The sequence below is a fragment of the Pteropus alecto genome, unplaced genomic scaffold (genome assembly GCF_000325575.1).
Source record: "Pteropus alecto unplaced genomic scaffold, ASM32557v1 scaffold59, whole genome shotgun sequence".
In the NCBI taxonomy this organism is placed as follows: domain Eukaryota; kingdom Metazoa; phylum Chordata; class Mammalia; order Chiroptera; family Pteropodidae; genus Pteropus; species Pteropus alecto.
Window position 1 is genome coordinate 4,276,722 of NW_006443292.1, and position 12,986 is coordinate 4,289,707.

A 12,986-nucleotide genomic window follows, 5' to 3' on the forward strand; every position below is an offset into this window, starting at 1 on the left:
CCCCCGCTCTAGCCTTCTGATGGGGACCCGCATTCGAATCGGAGACGAACTTCCGGCCTTGCAGTCTTTTCGTGGAAACTCCCACCAACAGCGACACCAATTACGGCAGGAAAGCACGAGCCTAGGAAGCTGGACTAAAAACACGGAAGATCCCTGAGGCCTTGATGTCAGCTGGCAAGAAAGAAAAATTCCAAAAGCTGTAAAGACCGAGGCTAGAGGAAAAAACGGGATGGGAGGGGACTCTCTTGCCAGTATTTTTGGACAGTGAATAAACCAGCTGCAGAAGACGGGAAAGGGGCCAGGAATATAAAGCGAAGGGGGTGGGGAGAGGCCCGGGGGAGCATTCCAGCTCCGATGCGCGCAGCGGTGAGATCTGCACATCCTTGGGAAATCTCGAGGCCGCCAGCCTGGTGATTTAAGGAGCGAGCCAGGGAGAGAATGTTGTTTTGGTCAGAGCCTGGCCCGGGGCCTCGATCAGCTGTGTTTTGTAACAATCACCACATCAGGTCACTGTGCAAAAGCAGGCTGACAGCTGCTGCCTGGACATCATAAAACACTGTCTGCATCCTGCCTCTCCGCGGGAGGCACCCGGGGCCCGGGCTGAACCTTCCGCCCGAGGCCAGCCTCGTCTCCCCATTCGCCTGGGGTGGTTCCGTGAAGGTGAGAAATGCTATAGGAAACGACAAGGGGACAAGAGCCTGGCGTTTCTGTTCAGAACAGGAAGTAGAGCTGCACTGTTACTGAGAAAGACCGGGCAGACGAGCAAACACAGTTAGCGGCTCTCGCCCTGGGCAAACCAGGCTGGGTTATGCATTAGGGCTTGTTCTCGGGAGGCACGGAGCACCCTAGCGGTGAGCCAGTCTCGCTGGGGCGGGGTGGGCACCGGTGCAGGGGGGTCTGGCCCCCACCTCCCGGCTGTTCCTCACATTTGGGCCTCAGTGGGGCAAGATGACACAAGGCATCGGGCCGGCCTGATCCACCTTCCTGGCATAATAATTCGCAATAACCCGTGTTTTGGCGGGGCGGGGGGAGAGGGGATGGTAGGTGCGTGTGTCGGTGGCGCTGGAAACGCCAAGAGTTGCTTATGCTCAGCAAGCATGCCTCCTGGCAGTGACGGGGGGCATCACGTGGCAAGGAGGCCTGCCCTGCTGGGGGCACGCGAGGCAGAAGGGTGCCCGAATGGGTGTGGCCTTCCTGGGGCTCAAAAGCCAGTGGGGAGGGCAAAGGGAAAATGAGTGACCAAATACTTGAGTAATTACGAACAGTTGTACTACCCCTGGAATGTTACTAAAGAAGCAGAGAGTGTGAAGCAGGCACCCCACCCGATGCGAGGTGGCCAAGGAAGGGGGCCGGTCTGCGGGGGGACATCCACTTCGAGCCCTGATGAGGGCCAAAAATGAGTTAGGGAGAGGGAGGGGAGCACCTGTCTGAGAACAGAATGGAGGCTTCGAGGTCACAGCGGGTTGAATGGCGACCCTTTCACCCCGAGATATGCCCCCTTGGAAGCTGCCAACGTGACCTGAATTGGAAAAAGGGTCTCGGTAGATATAAGTTGGGAACTCTTAATTATAAGATGAGATTACCCTGAATTAGGGTGGGCCTTAAATCTAACGACAAGTGTCCTGAGAAGATCAAAGACACATGGAAGACGACCCTACAAAGATGGACGCAGAAATTGGAGTGACCGGTCTACAAGGCAAAGGTGCCGAAGAGTGCCGGCGGCCACCGGAAGCTTGGAATAGATTTTGCTTCTGTTTCAAGGATTTCTAATGATTTACTCATCTGTGATAGTTAATTTTATGGGTGAACTTGACTGGCCACAGGGTACCCAGATTACACGTTTTTTCTGGGTGTGCCTACAACTGGTCGACTTGGTAAAGCGGATGTCCCCACCACCCAGTGTGTGGGGGCCTCATCCCAGCCATGGAGGGCCTGGATAGAACGAAAGGCAGAAGGAGAAATTTGTCTGTTCCAACCCCGCCTCTGCCCCAAGCCTTGGTTCTCAGGCCTTTGCACTTGGACTGCACTAGACCATCGGCTTTCCTGGGCCTCCAGCCTGCAGACTGCACATCATGAGACTTCCTGGGTTCCATAATCATGTGAGCCAGTTTCTAGTAATAAACATCTCTGTCTGTCTCCTACTGGTTCCGTTTCTGTGGAGAATCCTGACACACCATCTACGCTTTTAATTAAGAAATCATTCCGAAAGGATTAAATGCCTCCTATGTGTTGAATACTCTGCGGGAGGAAAAAATTTTAATGAGACAAAATATGTGGTATCAATGCTTACAGAACTACTGGCGGTGGGGGAGTGGGGGGGGGTTGGGAAATGGTGTTTTTGGCATTGACTAAATTGTGAATGTAAATTTTCCTTTAATTCGAAGTTGGCTGACATCAGGGTCACCTGGAGAGGCTTAAAGCATGTGATTCCTGGGTACCCGCCCCAGAGTTTGTGATTTATTTGAGCTAGGATATAGCCTGGGCATCAGGATTTTTAAATAGGAGGATTTGCTAATTATACAGCAACATGACGTAATTATGAACATAAAGTATTTCTATTTAGTCGTTATATATAACTGGCTCATTTTCAAAATTAATGTGACGCAAGCTGATTGCACACAAGCCATAAAACAGACCATTTAAAGAAATATTAAAAATGAGAAACTTCAAGAGAAGAAAAAAGCTCTGCGGTGAAGAAATTATAATTGAGCACAAAATCTAGTCCTGAGCTTTCTGGGCGGAACCAACGTGCAAAGGTGAACAAGAAGGGTCATGGCTGTCACGACAGTCAGTCGTTAAAAGAAAGTCTACGAGGGGAAAGAAAAAACAAACCTGAACAACTATTTTCAGTCAAATAGTTCTAAGAGGACAACTTAAAAATATGTGGATGAACAAGACAGCTGACTCATCAGCCGCCCGGCTGCTCCCAGGTCAGCTGACAGCCAGTCTGAAGGTTGGCCTCGCTCTGCCGAAGGCCTGCAGGCTTTCCTGGAACGACCCTCGACTAAGGAAGTCCGCGAAGCAGGCCAGGAGGGACTGTCATCCAGCTGTCCCTGGAAACCTTTCAACTAAGGCCTGGGCAAGGAACAGAGAGCCAGCTCATCGCAGCGTCTCTGTGTCCACATTCGTGGAGAGAGCGCTGTTTAGACCGAGACGTGTTGGACACGCACGCCGCCCCTGCGCCCCGGCCCGCGGGGGTTTGACTCTCCTTAAGCTCGAATTCTCCTCCAGAGACCGTCCCCGCTTTGCTGCGGGCGGTGAGAGCTGCAGGCCCGAAGGCCTGACCAGGGCACCCTGGGGAAGGCCCGGTCGGGGGGACTCACGGGGGGTTGTCACATTTCCTCTGCCGGAAGCGGGCTCCCGTCCCACACGTACGGCTGCACATGCTCCAGGCGCCCCACGGGCTCCAGTCCCCGTCCACGTGCTCCGGGATGGGGGTCTTGCTCACACACTCTCCCGCGCGGCACCACTGAAACACAGCCGTCCCTTCCACGTGAAAAAATGAAACGAAGCTCCATGCCACGCCGCCTCCCGCTGCTGTCACGCACATGGAAGCAGACTATTTCGGGGTACGTGTGCTCGCGAACTCTAGTGACATTCCTGACTCACTCGACCTGTGTCCCTCTGTCTGGGGCATGAGTATTTTGCCCTAAACTTCCCTAGGGAATGTGCTCCACTGGGGTTTTCTAAGTTCCCAGAATAAGGACCAATGCGTATGGCTCGCGAAGAGGCCCGAGCTTCTGCAGACGCCTCAGGATGCGAGCGTGTCTCACTCTGGAAGGCAGTATTTCCTGGCTCTGTGGTTTTGAACTTCGGAGTTGGGTTTGGTGCTTGGAGATGCCACAGCCGGCAGCACCACGTGGCTGAACCTCGGCTCCTTCTGGGCGTAGGAGAAAGCCAGCCCTCTAAAACAGAACTTCCTTTTTTTTTTTAATTATTATTATTATTTATGCTTACAGCACCTGGTCTTCCTAGGTGGTCTCCCATCCAAGTACTAACCAGGCCTGACCCTGCTTAGCTTCCGAGATCAGATATTGGGCATGTTCAGGGTGGCGTGGCCGTAGACCATGGACCGTGGCTCCACTGGGCGTGAACCCAGGACGTTCTGCGTGTAAAGCAGACGTGCTGACCGCTACACTATGGAACCACGTCCATAAAACAGCATTTCCTAATGTGCGTGGCACAGACTCTGGGGTGATTCAGTGGTCCCCAGACACGGCACCTCTTTCGGTCATTGCGACGAAACTAAGGAGAAAGTCTGGGGCTGTGGCGGGGGCTGGGGACACCTATCTCACCAGTCTCTCCTGCGGAGAACCGCTGGCTCGCTCTCTTAACCTCTAGCCAGAACTGGGTGACACTGTTCTCAATAAATCTACTTTACGGTCACCTTTGTTGTATGGCAAGCGATCCTGTTTCTCCATTTATGGTCTCCTGATGTAAAGCTTTTCCTTCTAAAAGATCCACTTTCATGACAAAAGGAGCTAACGTAACGAAAACATTCAGTGAATGATTCTTGTAATTTATAAGAAAAAAGCAGAGAGGTGATTTAGGTACCCCTCTATACCTGGAGAGGGCTCCGTGAGCATTTCTGGGGTGGCCCAGGGGATGCTTCGGGGGCTCATGAGTGCAGTGCAGATGGCCTCCCAGGGGACACGGCCTGGGCCCATGGAGGCATGGGGCTGCCCGCGGGGGCGGTGGGAGGTGGGGTTACCTTGTCAGCCCCACACTCGGTGCCGTCCAGGGGAGGGTCCAGCTTGGTCTTGCAGGAGGCGTCTCCTTCCACCAGGCACCACAGGCCAGCGCACATCAGGTGCTGTGGACAAGGGAAGGAAGATGACTTCCCAGAATATCACGCATGCGTCACAAGGGGAGGGTGATGGCTGGTTTAGACTTAAAATGTGAAATCAAAAGGAAAGAAGGAAGGTCGTGAATCTGGATGTCAAAACAAACAAATGAACAAAAAAACAGGGGCATCATTTCAACCGGTTCATTTAGCTCAACAAAATGCTGTGTGTTTCTCCGGAGAAGGCCTGTGTCCCCAGCAGTCAGTTGGGCAGGTCTGGTGTTCACTGTTCGGGGCCTAGGTGTCTGATGCAGGGACAGGCCGGGAGCCGCTAGTGAACAGGTGCCTTCCACCTAACGTGGGAAGGTAGAAGGGACAAGGCAGGTGCCCATAGGAGAAGCATCTCACCAGCCAGGCCTCCTCCGCGGTGATTTGCTGGAAGCAGCAGCTCTGGAGCTGAGGCCGGAGGGGCCGTTACACAGACCCAGAATGGTGGCCCCAAGGGTGCTAAAGAGCTCAGGGTGCCCCCTGGGGCCAAAGGGACAAACTTCGGTCCCCTCTGTGGTTGCCTATCTTCTAGCTCGGCTGAGCCGTGTGGAATTTCTTACAGTATTTCACCCGGAGGATTTAACATGCACAAACACTCAATCAAAATAATTCCACTAAAGCAGAAATAGGCATTAAAAAATACCGACTCCCATGTATTAATAGGCAACCTGGATGTGGACAAAATGCTCAGAATGAGACAAGGTGTGAAATGGACGGAAACAGACGTAGCAGCGTCCTCCTTGTCCTCCTGAATCTCCCTGCTGGACCACGAGGGACGGGCGCTGAGTGTAACGGCTCCGAGGCAAGTTCCACACGTGTCTCCGTGAGCCCCAGTGGGAGGGCCCCCCGCCCACGTGCTGGCCTGCCCATCTGTGCACCTCTTCTGACTCCCGCCCCCCCACTTCCCTGCCCCCTCACAGTGCTTCCTGGGATCACTTCCCAGATAAACTACTTGCACCCAAATCCTCGCCTCGTGGTCTGAAAATTGAGACCAGAAGTACTTAAGGCTCTTTTAAAGACGCAGTATGTCCATGATGCCAAACTCTATCAAGGCAAAATGAAAAAAAAAAAAAAAAAAAAAGCCTGAACTGGAGTGGGGCGATGTCACCCTGTAGGGCTTGGCTGGGGAACCCGTGGGGGCACTTGGAGCAGGATGTGGGTCAAAGGTCCCCGTGCACAGCTCAGGACAGTAACGGCGGGCTCGCCAAGGGTGTGTGCCGTGCTCGGTTTCGAGGTCACTGTTCCAAGGAATCTCAAACATCTGCACAGAAGAGACATGCAACTGTGCTGTCTAAATTCAAAAAACGCTTACACGTTGCAGGGAAGGGGCAGGACAGCAGGGCCGGAGGGGCTTTGTCAGGGAGCTACGCGAAGCCCACAGCTCTTTCTCATGTTCCAAGAATGTCAGAGCTGCTCTGTGCCCTGAAAAAAGTTGACGATGCAAGTGGAATATTGTGCCTTTGGGTTCGGAAGAGGCCCTATGTTCCCATTACCGGTCACCCCTCAACAGAATGGCGGAAAGACGAGAGCCCCGAGCACGGCACAGCTGGTCCCGTAAAGACTGACTGCACCTCGTTAAATGTTTGATTCCACACACTCAGACCCCAGAGCTCTTCGGGGGTGTGGTGTCAGTGTATGGACACATGCTCCAGAGACAAGGCTGACCCGGGAGGTGAGTTTATGGGGTAGGAGTGCTTGGGATCAGGGGACATAACTAGCCCTTCAGGAGAGAGAGGAAGAAGGTGCCGTAAACTCTTTATTATGCACTTTATAGACAGCGCTCTCCCATAAAACTTTCCCAATCATCAAAGCAAAGGAGAATGAGGCCGGGCCAAGATTTCTTAAACAGAACACAGAAAATGCTAACCATAAAGGGAAAAATTAATGAAGTATACTATGTTAAAATGAAGGACTCTGTTTCTCAAAAGGATAATTGTGAGAGAGAGAATATATTTGCAATACATGGGAGAGATATTTGCAATACGAAGAGTCAACAAAAAATTTGTATCTAAGATGTGTGTGTATATACATATATATATACACACACACATCTATCTCACAGATCAATTAAGAAAAAGACCAGTAGAAAAATGCACAAAAGACCAGAAGAGATACTTCACAAAAGAGAATATCGAAGCATATAAGATGGGCATAAACATAAGAACAAGTGCTCAGTTTCACCAGTCATCAAGGAAAGGCAAATGAAAATCACCATGAGGTACTTCTACATACCCACCAGAAAGAAGGAAAGAGATGGAGACTACCAAGCGTTGGCAAGGATGTGGCGTGCTAAGAACTCTCTCAAGCTGATGGCGTTCTAATCCACTGCACCCACTCTGGGAGACTCCATGGCAGTATTCGCTGAAGACATGCACATTGTGACCCTCGGCCATTCCTCTCCTAGTTGTATGTCCAGCAGAAATGTGTATATGCCCACCCAAGGCAGTCAACGTTCACAGCAATCGCATGTTTGAGTCCCAAAGCTGAAAACCACCCGAACGCCCATCAACAGTAGAACAGATAAACTGTGGTCTAGTCGAACAATGCGATTCTGATCCTCTTTACATGACCTTCGAAAACAAGGGAAAATTATAGGTGGGAGTCAAGATGGTGGTTACCTTGTTCCGCATAAAAGCAAAGACGAGGATGAGCAGAAAAGGTGACTTTAGAGCTCCAGCCTCTGACCCGAGCTCAGCCGCCGGCGTCGTGCTACGCGCCCAAGCCACACATCGCCTTTTTCTGTTTTACAATGGGACAAATAGGGTGGACTGCATGGACACCTGTCACTGTGATGCTTTCTAGGCAGATAGCTGGCATCTGTGTCATGCTTTACAAATGACAAAGAGCTCTGATATCTGTCATCCTGAGGCTCACGACAGCTGTGAGAGGCAAGAAGGATGGAGTTTTCTCTATCTTTTCCACTTTTCCAATGAAGAGGCAGATGTTTGCAGAAGGACCCTGAACTGAGTCAGAAGCTCAGGGCTGGGAAGTCACTCACCAAGGCTCACATCCTGGTTCTTGGCCCATTTGGTGGTTACACAGGTGTGTTTAATTTATAAAAACTAATCAAGGTCTAAACTTATGATTTGTGCACTTTTCTGTATGCACATTATACTTCCATAAAACTCTTTAAAGAAAGAGAGAAGAGGCAGAGAAAGAAAAAGGAAGGAAGGAAGGAAGGAAGGAAGGAAGGAAGGAAGGAAGGAAGGAAGGAAGGAAAAAAGAAATAAAGAAAAGAAAGGGGAAGGGAGGGAGGGAGGAAGCAGGGGAATGGCAAAGAACAGAACAGAAAAGAAAAAAAGAAACGCATGCTTAGATTTGTTATGGGAGATTCTAGACCCACTTGTCATGAGGTAGAACAGACACTTCAGAGCTGCACAAGGAAATTACGATGATAAACCGTATGTGTAGGAAGTCGTATCTCACAGCAGGAAAGAGACCGTGTGTGGTGAGGAATTTCTGTAGGTTGAGACACACGCACACACGCACGCACACACACATGCACACACCTCCCTGAGGAGGATCTGTGCCAGCCTGGAAACATCCCAGGCTCTCTCCAACATAAAGATCCTATAAATAATTGGTCGAAGAATAACTCAGAGGTGAACAACAGTGGGGAAGAATCAGCACAGAATCTCTACTAAGATGGAAGAAACAGGGGGGATAAAGTAGGTGAAGAATCATCACCAGAAGATATGGTCATGGGTCGCTAAAAACATTGTGCCAGCATATGTGCATGAATTCTTAAAAAAAAAAATAGTAACTGTCTTTTTTTTTTGTATTTGCAAATACACAAGAACTATGGGAAAACATGGGCAGGTCAAAGGAGGTAACATTTGAAGTATCAGAACTTGGTTGAGAAATGTCTGAGAAAATAAAATCAGGTAACTAACGAAGACCACACTGAACGCAGCGTGACAGAGAAGAGACACACCACTGAACACAGGCAGGGGCACGGAGTTGGTGACTGAGAAAAATATAATAGAAATGCACAAGTTATTCCAAAAAATTAAGAGGAAATGACAGATACGGAAGACACACAAAGGAGCTCTCACATACGCGTATGCAGGAGGCAGGGAGGATGCGGCTTTTTCTATTTTTTTCCATTTTTCCAACCGAGGAGGCAAATGTGTGTGGAGGCCAAAGGCTCCGGGCTGAGGCAGACGCCTTGAAGGGCAGTGGGACGCCGTGGGTCCAGGGCAGACAGCGCTTGTCACCGCACTGGCTTCAGGCAAACGTCACGTCAAGCGCGTTGTGCCGCTGAGGTCCCCAGGGCGCCCCCTGACAAGCAGGTCAGCGCCCGGCTTCCTTCGCTGGGGGGGCTGCGAACACAGCAAAGGGGCGAGCTCCTCGGGAGCCACTTCTGGCCACGCGGTCGGGGTTCAGCTGCTTGTCTTCGGCTGGCGGCGTCCCTTGTACGGACTCTGAAGGGGATTTCGATCCGCTTCCTCACCGGCCACGGCGCGTGTGTGGAGAGCAGCTCTGATTCGACACGATGCTGAAGGGGCCGGTTACGTGAAAACCCTCAGGAAGGTGTTGCTGATAATGCGAGCCGATGGGGAGATAAAATAAAATGCGAAGAGCTGGACGGAAAAGTGACTCATCCAAATTTCCCACACGTGCTACTGTGCTTTGAAGCCTTTCCGCAGGCCGGCATGCCGGCCCCGCTTCTGGAAGGTTCTAGGATTGGTCACTCCTTCCGTGTTCCTGGAGGTTGCAGAGGCTGTTACCTGGCTGGGGAGACCCGAGGTGGGTCCCGCTCGGTGAGGCGGGGCCGGGATACCCAGACATCCAGTTGACAAGGGGTGGGGACAAGAAATGAAGGACAGGGCACAACTGGCAGAAAGCTGGAGAGCGGAGGGCGCAGTCTCCTGGAAATGTTCTGGAAAACTGGGGCCGTCTGCTGCCAACGGCCAACAGCTCCGAGGGAGGCTGCAGCTGCCGGGCAGGAAGCTGAGGCTGTGGCAGGCGGGACGGCTCCGCGCCTGGCGCCCGCCCGGCATCGTACCGCAGCGAGTGTCTGCCCGAGGGGGCGGGGCCAGGCCCCGCTTCCGCTTCCGCTTCCGGCCAGGTGCCCGGGCGTTAAAGGGACAGGTTCCATTCATATCTGCAGTTCCCCAACCGAGCTGCGCTGGGCCGGGCCGAGCTGAGCCTCCCAGGGAAGCTGTATAGAAAGACACACCTGAAACCCACTCCCCAGAGACTAACACAGCCGATCTAAAGTCGGGCATGAAAACTTCTGACATTCTCTGGAGCAGGTCCCAATGGCCCGCCAGGTTTAGAAACAACTAACATCAAAGAACACTGTTGTTCAAGGTGGAATCCGGACTCCCTAAGCGTCCCGGACACCGCAGGGGCCTCTATCCATCAAGATGCCCATGGGACTTGCCGTGGGACTTAAGAAAGGACAGCAAAAGGGTTTCCAGCCTACGGACTGGAGGCTGGAGAGCAATTCCCAGGGGTTACAGACACCCAGAGAACCAGGAGGAATGCGAGGGCAGCACGGGGAAAGACACAGAGAGAAGGACCCACCAAGGGGACAGTCGGCTAAACAGTGCCTCCTCTCCCACTAGCTCCAAGAAATGAGGTAGTAAGAAAAGGACACTAGCCAACTAGCCCTTGGTGCCGAGGGCTTGATTCATTTGTGACTTAACCCTCGTGACAACCCCCTGATGTATAAGTACAATGATTTCGCTCATTGTGCAGATTAGGAGACCGAGGCACAGAGAGACTATGTAACATGCTCGAGAAGTAGAGGCAGGGCGTGCCCTGGGCAGGCTGAGTCGAGAGCCCATCTTCTCGACCGCTGTGCTAGCTGACGGCACCTCCACGCTCTGCTGAGAGGCCGGCAGCGTTCAAGGGAAACCAGCAAAGGAGGAAACGTGACGCGCAAGACCTTGAGTGCCTACCCGCAGTCTAGACGTTCTCGCCTCCCTCCCCAAAGCAACTGGCTTCCAGCATCCGGACTTAACACTTTTTAAAAAACAGCATCCAATGCACAGCTCAGTCCATTGCGGATGCCATGGCATGGAGCACACTTGTGCTCGCCCACGGGTGCGGCCGGGGCGGGTGCGTGTCACCTCCCGTCGCTGCCTTCCTCTCCTCGTGGGGCAGTGACATCACACTGGGCTGAGAAACGGAGACGGTGGAACGCGCCATGAGGAGCCGTGAGAGTAAAAGGATGAGCGGTCCTCACACAGCACCTTTCAACTGAGGACCTCGGGGAACCGAGGTCATGGGGGAGGGGACAGAGAAGTATTGCTTTTGCCACGAGAAGGGGCGAGGGCTTTGCGACGCCATGATCATCGTCAGGGCTGCCTGAGTCCCCTCTTCTTGCTCTGTCTCCCCTAGGACGGCAGACTCTTCCTTTCGGCTGACAAGTCAGACCTACTTCTGGCCTCCCACCCTCTGTGTCACCTGGCAGAGTATCTGAGCTTCAATAGCCTTAAAGTCCTGTGAAATCGTGACTTTGCTTTGCAGTGACTGCTGACAGACACAGGAGGAACTTGTAATCATAAAAAAGATGGACTGGACTAATTGCGTAAAGTTCGTTTCCCCTTTCTAATAAATATTTACTACCCGATGTTTATAACTTTTAGGTTTGGACTTTCTTGAAACACTTTATTGAATTAAAAACATCACATTACCATTGGCTAAAAGAGGAGACGGCGATATTTGCCAATAACTTTTGCAACAAATGCCAGCTCCCGAGGCCAAATTTTTTTGGTAGTTCATATTTCCATGGACAGCTTTGAGCCTTACAATACCAGCATTCTGAAGACAAGACATGAAAGACACTATGGTGATGGTGTGGGGAATCTCCAGAGCCGCAGAACTGAAAATGGACTGTATTTTTAACTTTTCTTGGTTCTCTGGTATGCAAATGTTGAGGAAAGCAGGAACCTGGTTTTAATGTTGGAGGCTGGGCTGCTCCCAAAACAACTGTAGCAACGTGGTTTTTTTTTTTTTTTTTTCCCCTACAGTTATTTACCCTGTATCTTTGAGCAAGGAAACGGTTTTTAATTTGGATTGGTCTGAAAATGGCTACACACGGTGAGAGCCAAAAGAAGAACAGATACGGAAGTTGAGTCGGAAGAAGGTTTGTACCAGAAACTCTCCCTAAAGAAGGGTTAATAGCCCGTGGCGAGCCAGAACTTCTGCCGGGGCAGATGCTGGCCTGCCAACTCCTGGCACCAAGCCTCTGGCCTTCTGCTAGGAGGTATCTGGAGGAGACTCTGAACCTTTTAAGTGATATCTGTCGATGCATAATTAACTGTAAAACACATGAGATTACCAAGGAGACAAACTCAAGGATCATTCAAAATACAGAAATAGGTGCAAACATGGAATATAGCAATATGTGTGTTCCTTGGCAACGCATTACATAACAAGATCTGCCTCTGGGTTGGCTATCCCCTGTAATTTTGAAGTAGTAGTGAGTGTAAATGATATTTTGAGACACTGACTACCACTGTCATGCCGTATGAAAAAAAATCAGTGACCTCTAATCTTGAGACAGTCATGGAAGCCACGAAGACAGCTGTGGCTGATGCCAACGTGCATAATTACAGGAAAAGCAAAGATGTAATTCTCTTTCCTATCCCTGCTCACAAATCCTCTGAAATCGACCACGGACCCTCGTGATTTCATGCAACAAAGACGCACCCACAGAGAACGTGACCCCGAGGCCACGCGCCTCCACCTTCTACCAGGAATATGCTTTTGTCCCTCACGAGAGGCAGCAAACAGCAAAATGAGAACTCTGCCCACCAGCCGTCACGGTGGTTAGTATTTTTCTCAAAACATAATCTATCCGGTTTCTTCTTAGTTTTCATGGTTTGTATTCCAGAAGAAGAAAAAGAAACAGTTCAACTTCTCCGTACGTGTGTGTTTCGCGGTTTTATTCCTTTGGCCGGGTCCAACCTCTGTTATGTTTCCTTATTATTTTCTTTTCTGTAATGGGCTTAACGTTCTAGAAACTTTTAAGACAAAAGGTTCACGCATGCGCATATGGCCCCCAGGCCTTGCGAAAGAGTCACGCATGCGCCTATGGCCCCCAGCCCTTGCCTCATTCACGTACAGTACAGTTGTTTTTCCAAGCCGCTTCTTGAAGGCTCTGCACAGCAAGGTAAGCCGAGGGCTCTGAGCATCAGCA

The 12,986-nt window shown here is 51.2% G+C and overlaps 1 protein-coding gene and 1 pseudogene across 1 annotated transcript in view; both read right to left on the reverse strand.

Annotated features, from left to right (window-relative positions):
* The window catches only part of ADAMTS17 (ADAM metallopeptidase with thrombospondin type 1 motif 17), a 213,173-nt gene that overhangs the window by 84,348 nt on the left and 115,839 nt on the right, over nt 1–12,986 (reverse strand). Inside the window, exons 10-11 of the mRNA XM_025041234.1 lie at nt 4,712–4,813; nt 3,324–3,469 (exon numbers count right to left, since the gene is read on the reverse strand). Of these exons, the coding sequence (XP_024897002.1) occupies nt 3,324–3,469; nt 4,712–4,813 (248 nt within the window). The remainder of the gene's footprint in view (nt 1–3,323; nt 3,470–4,711; nt 4,814–12,986) is intronic.
* LOC112472818 lies at nt 3,951–4,066 on the reverse strand (annotated as a pseudogene).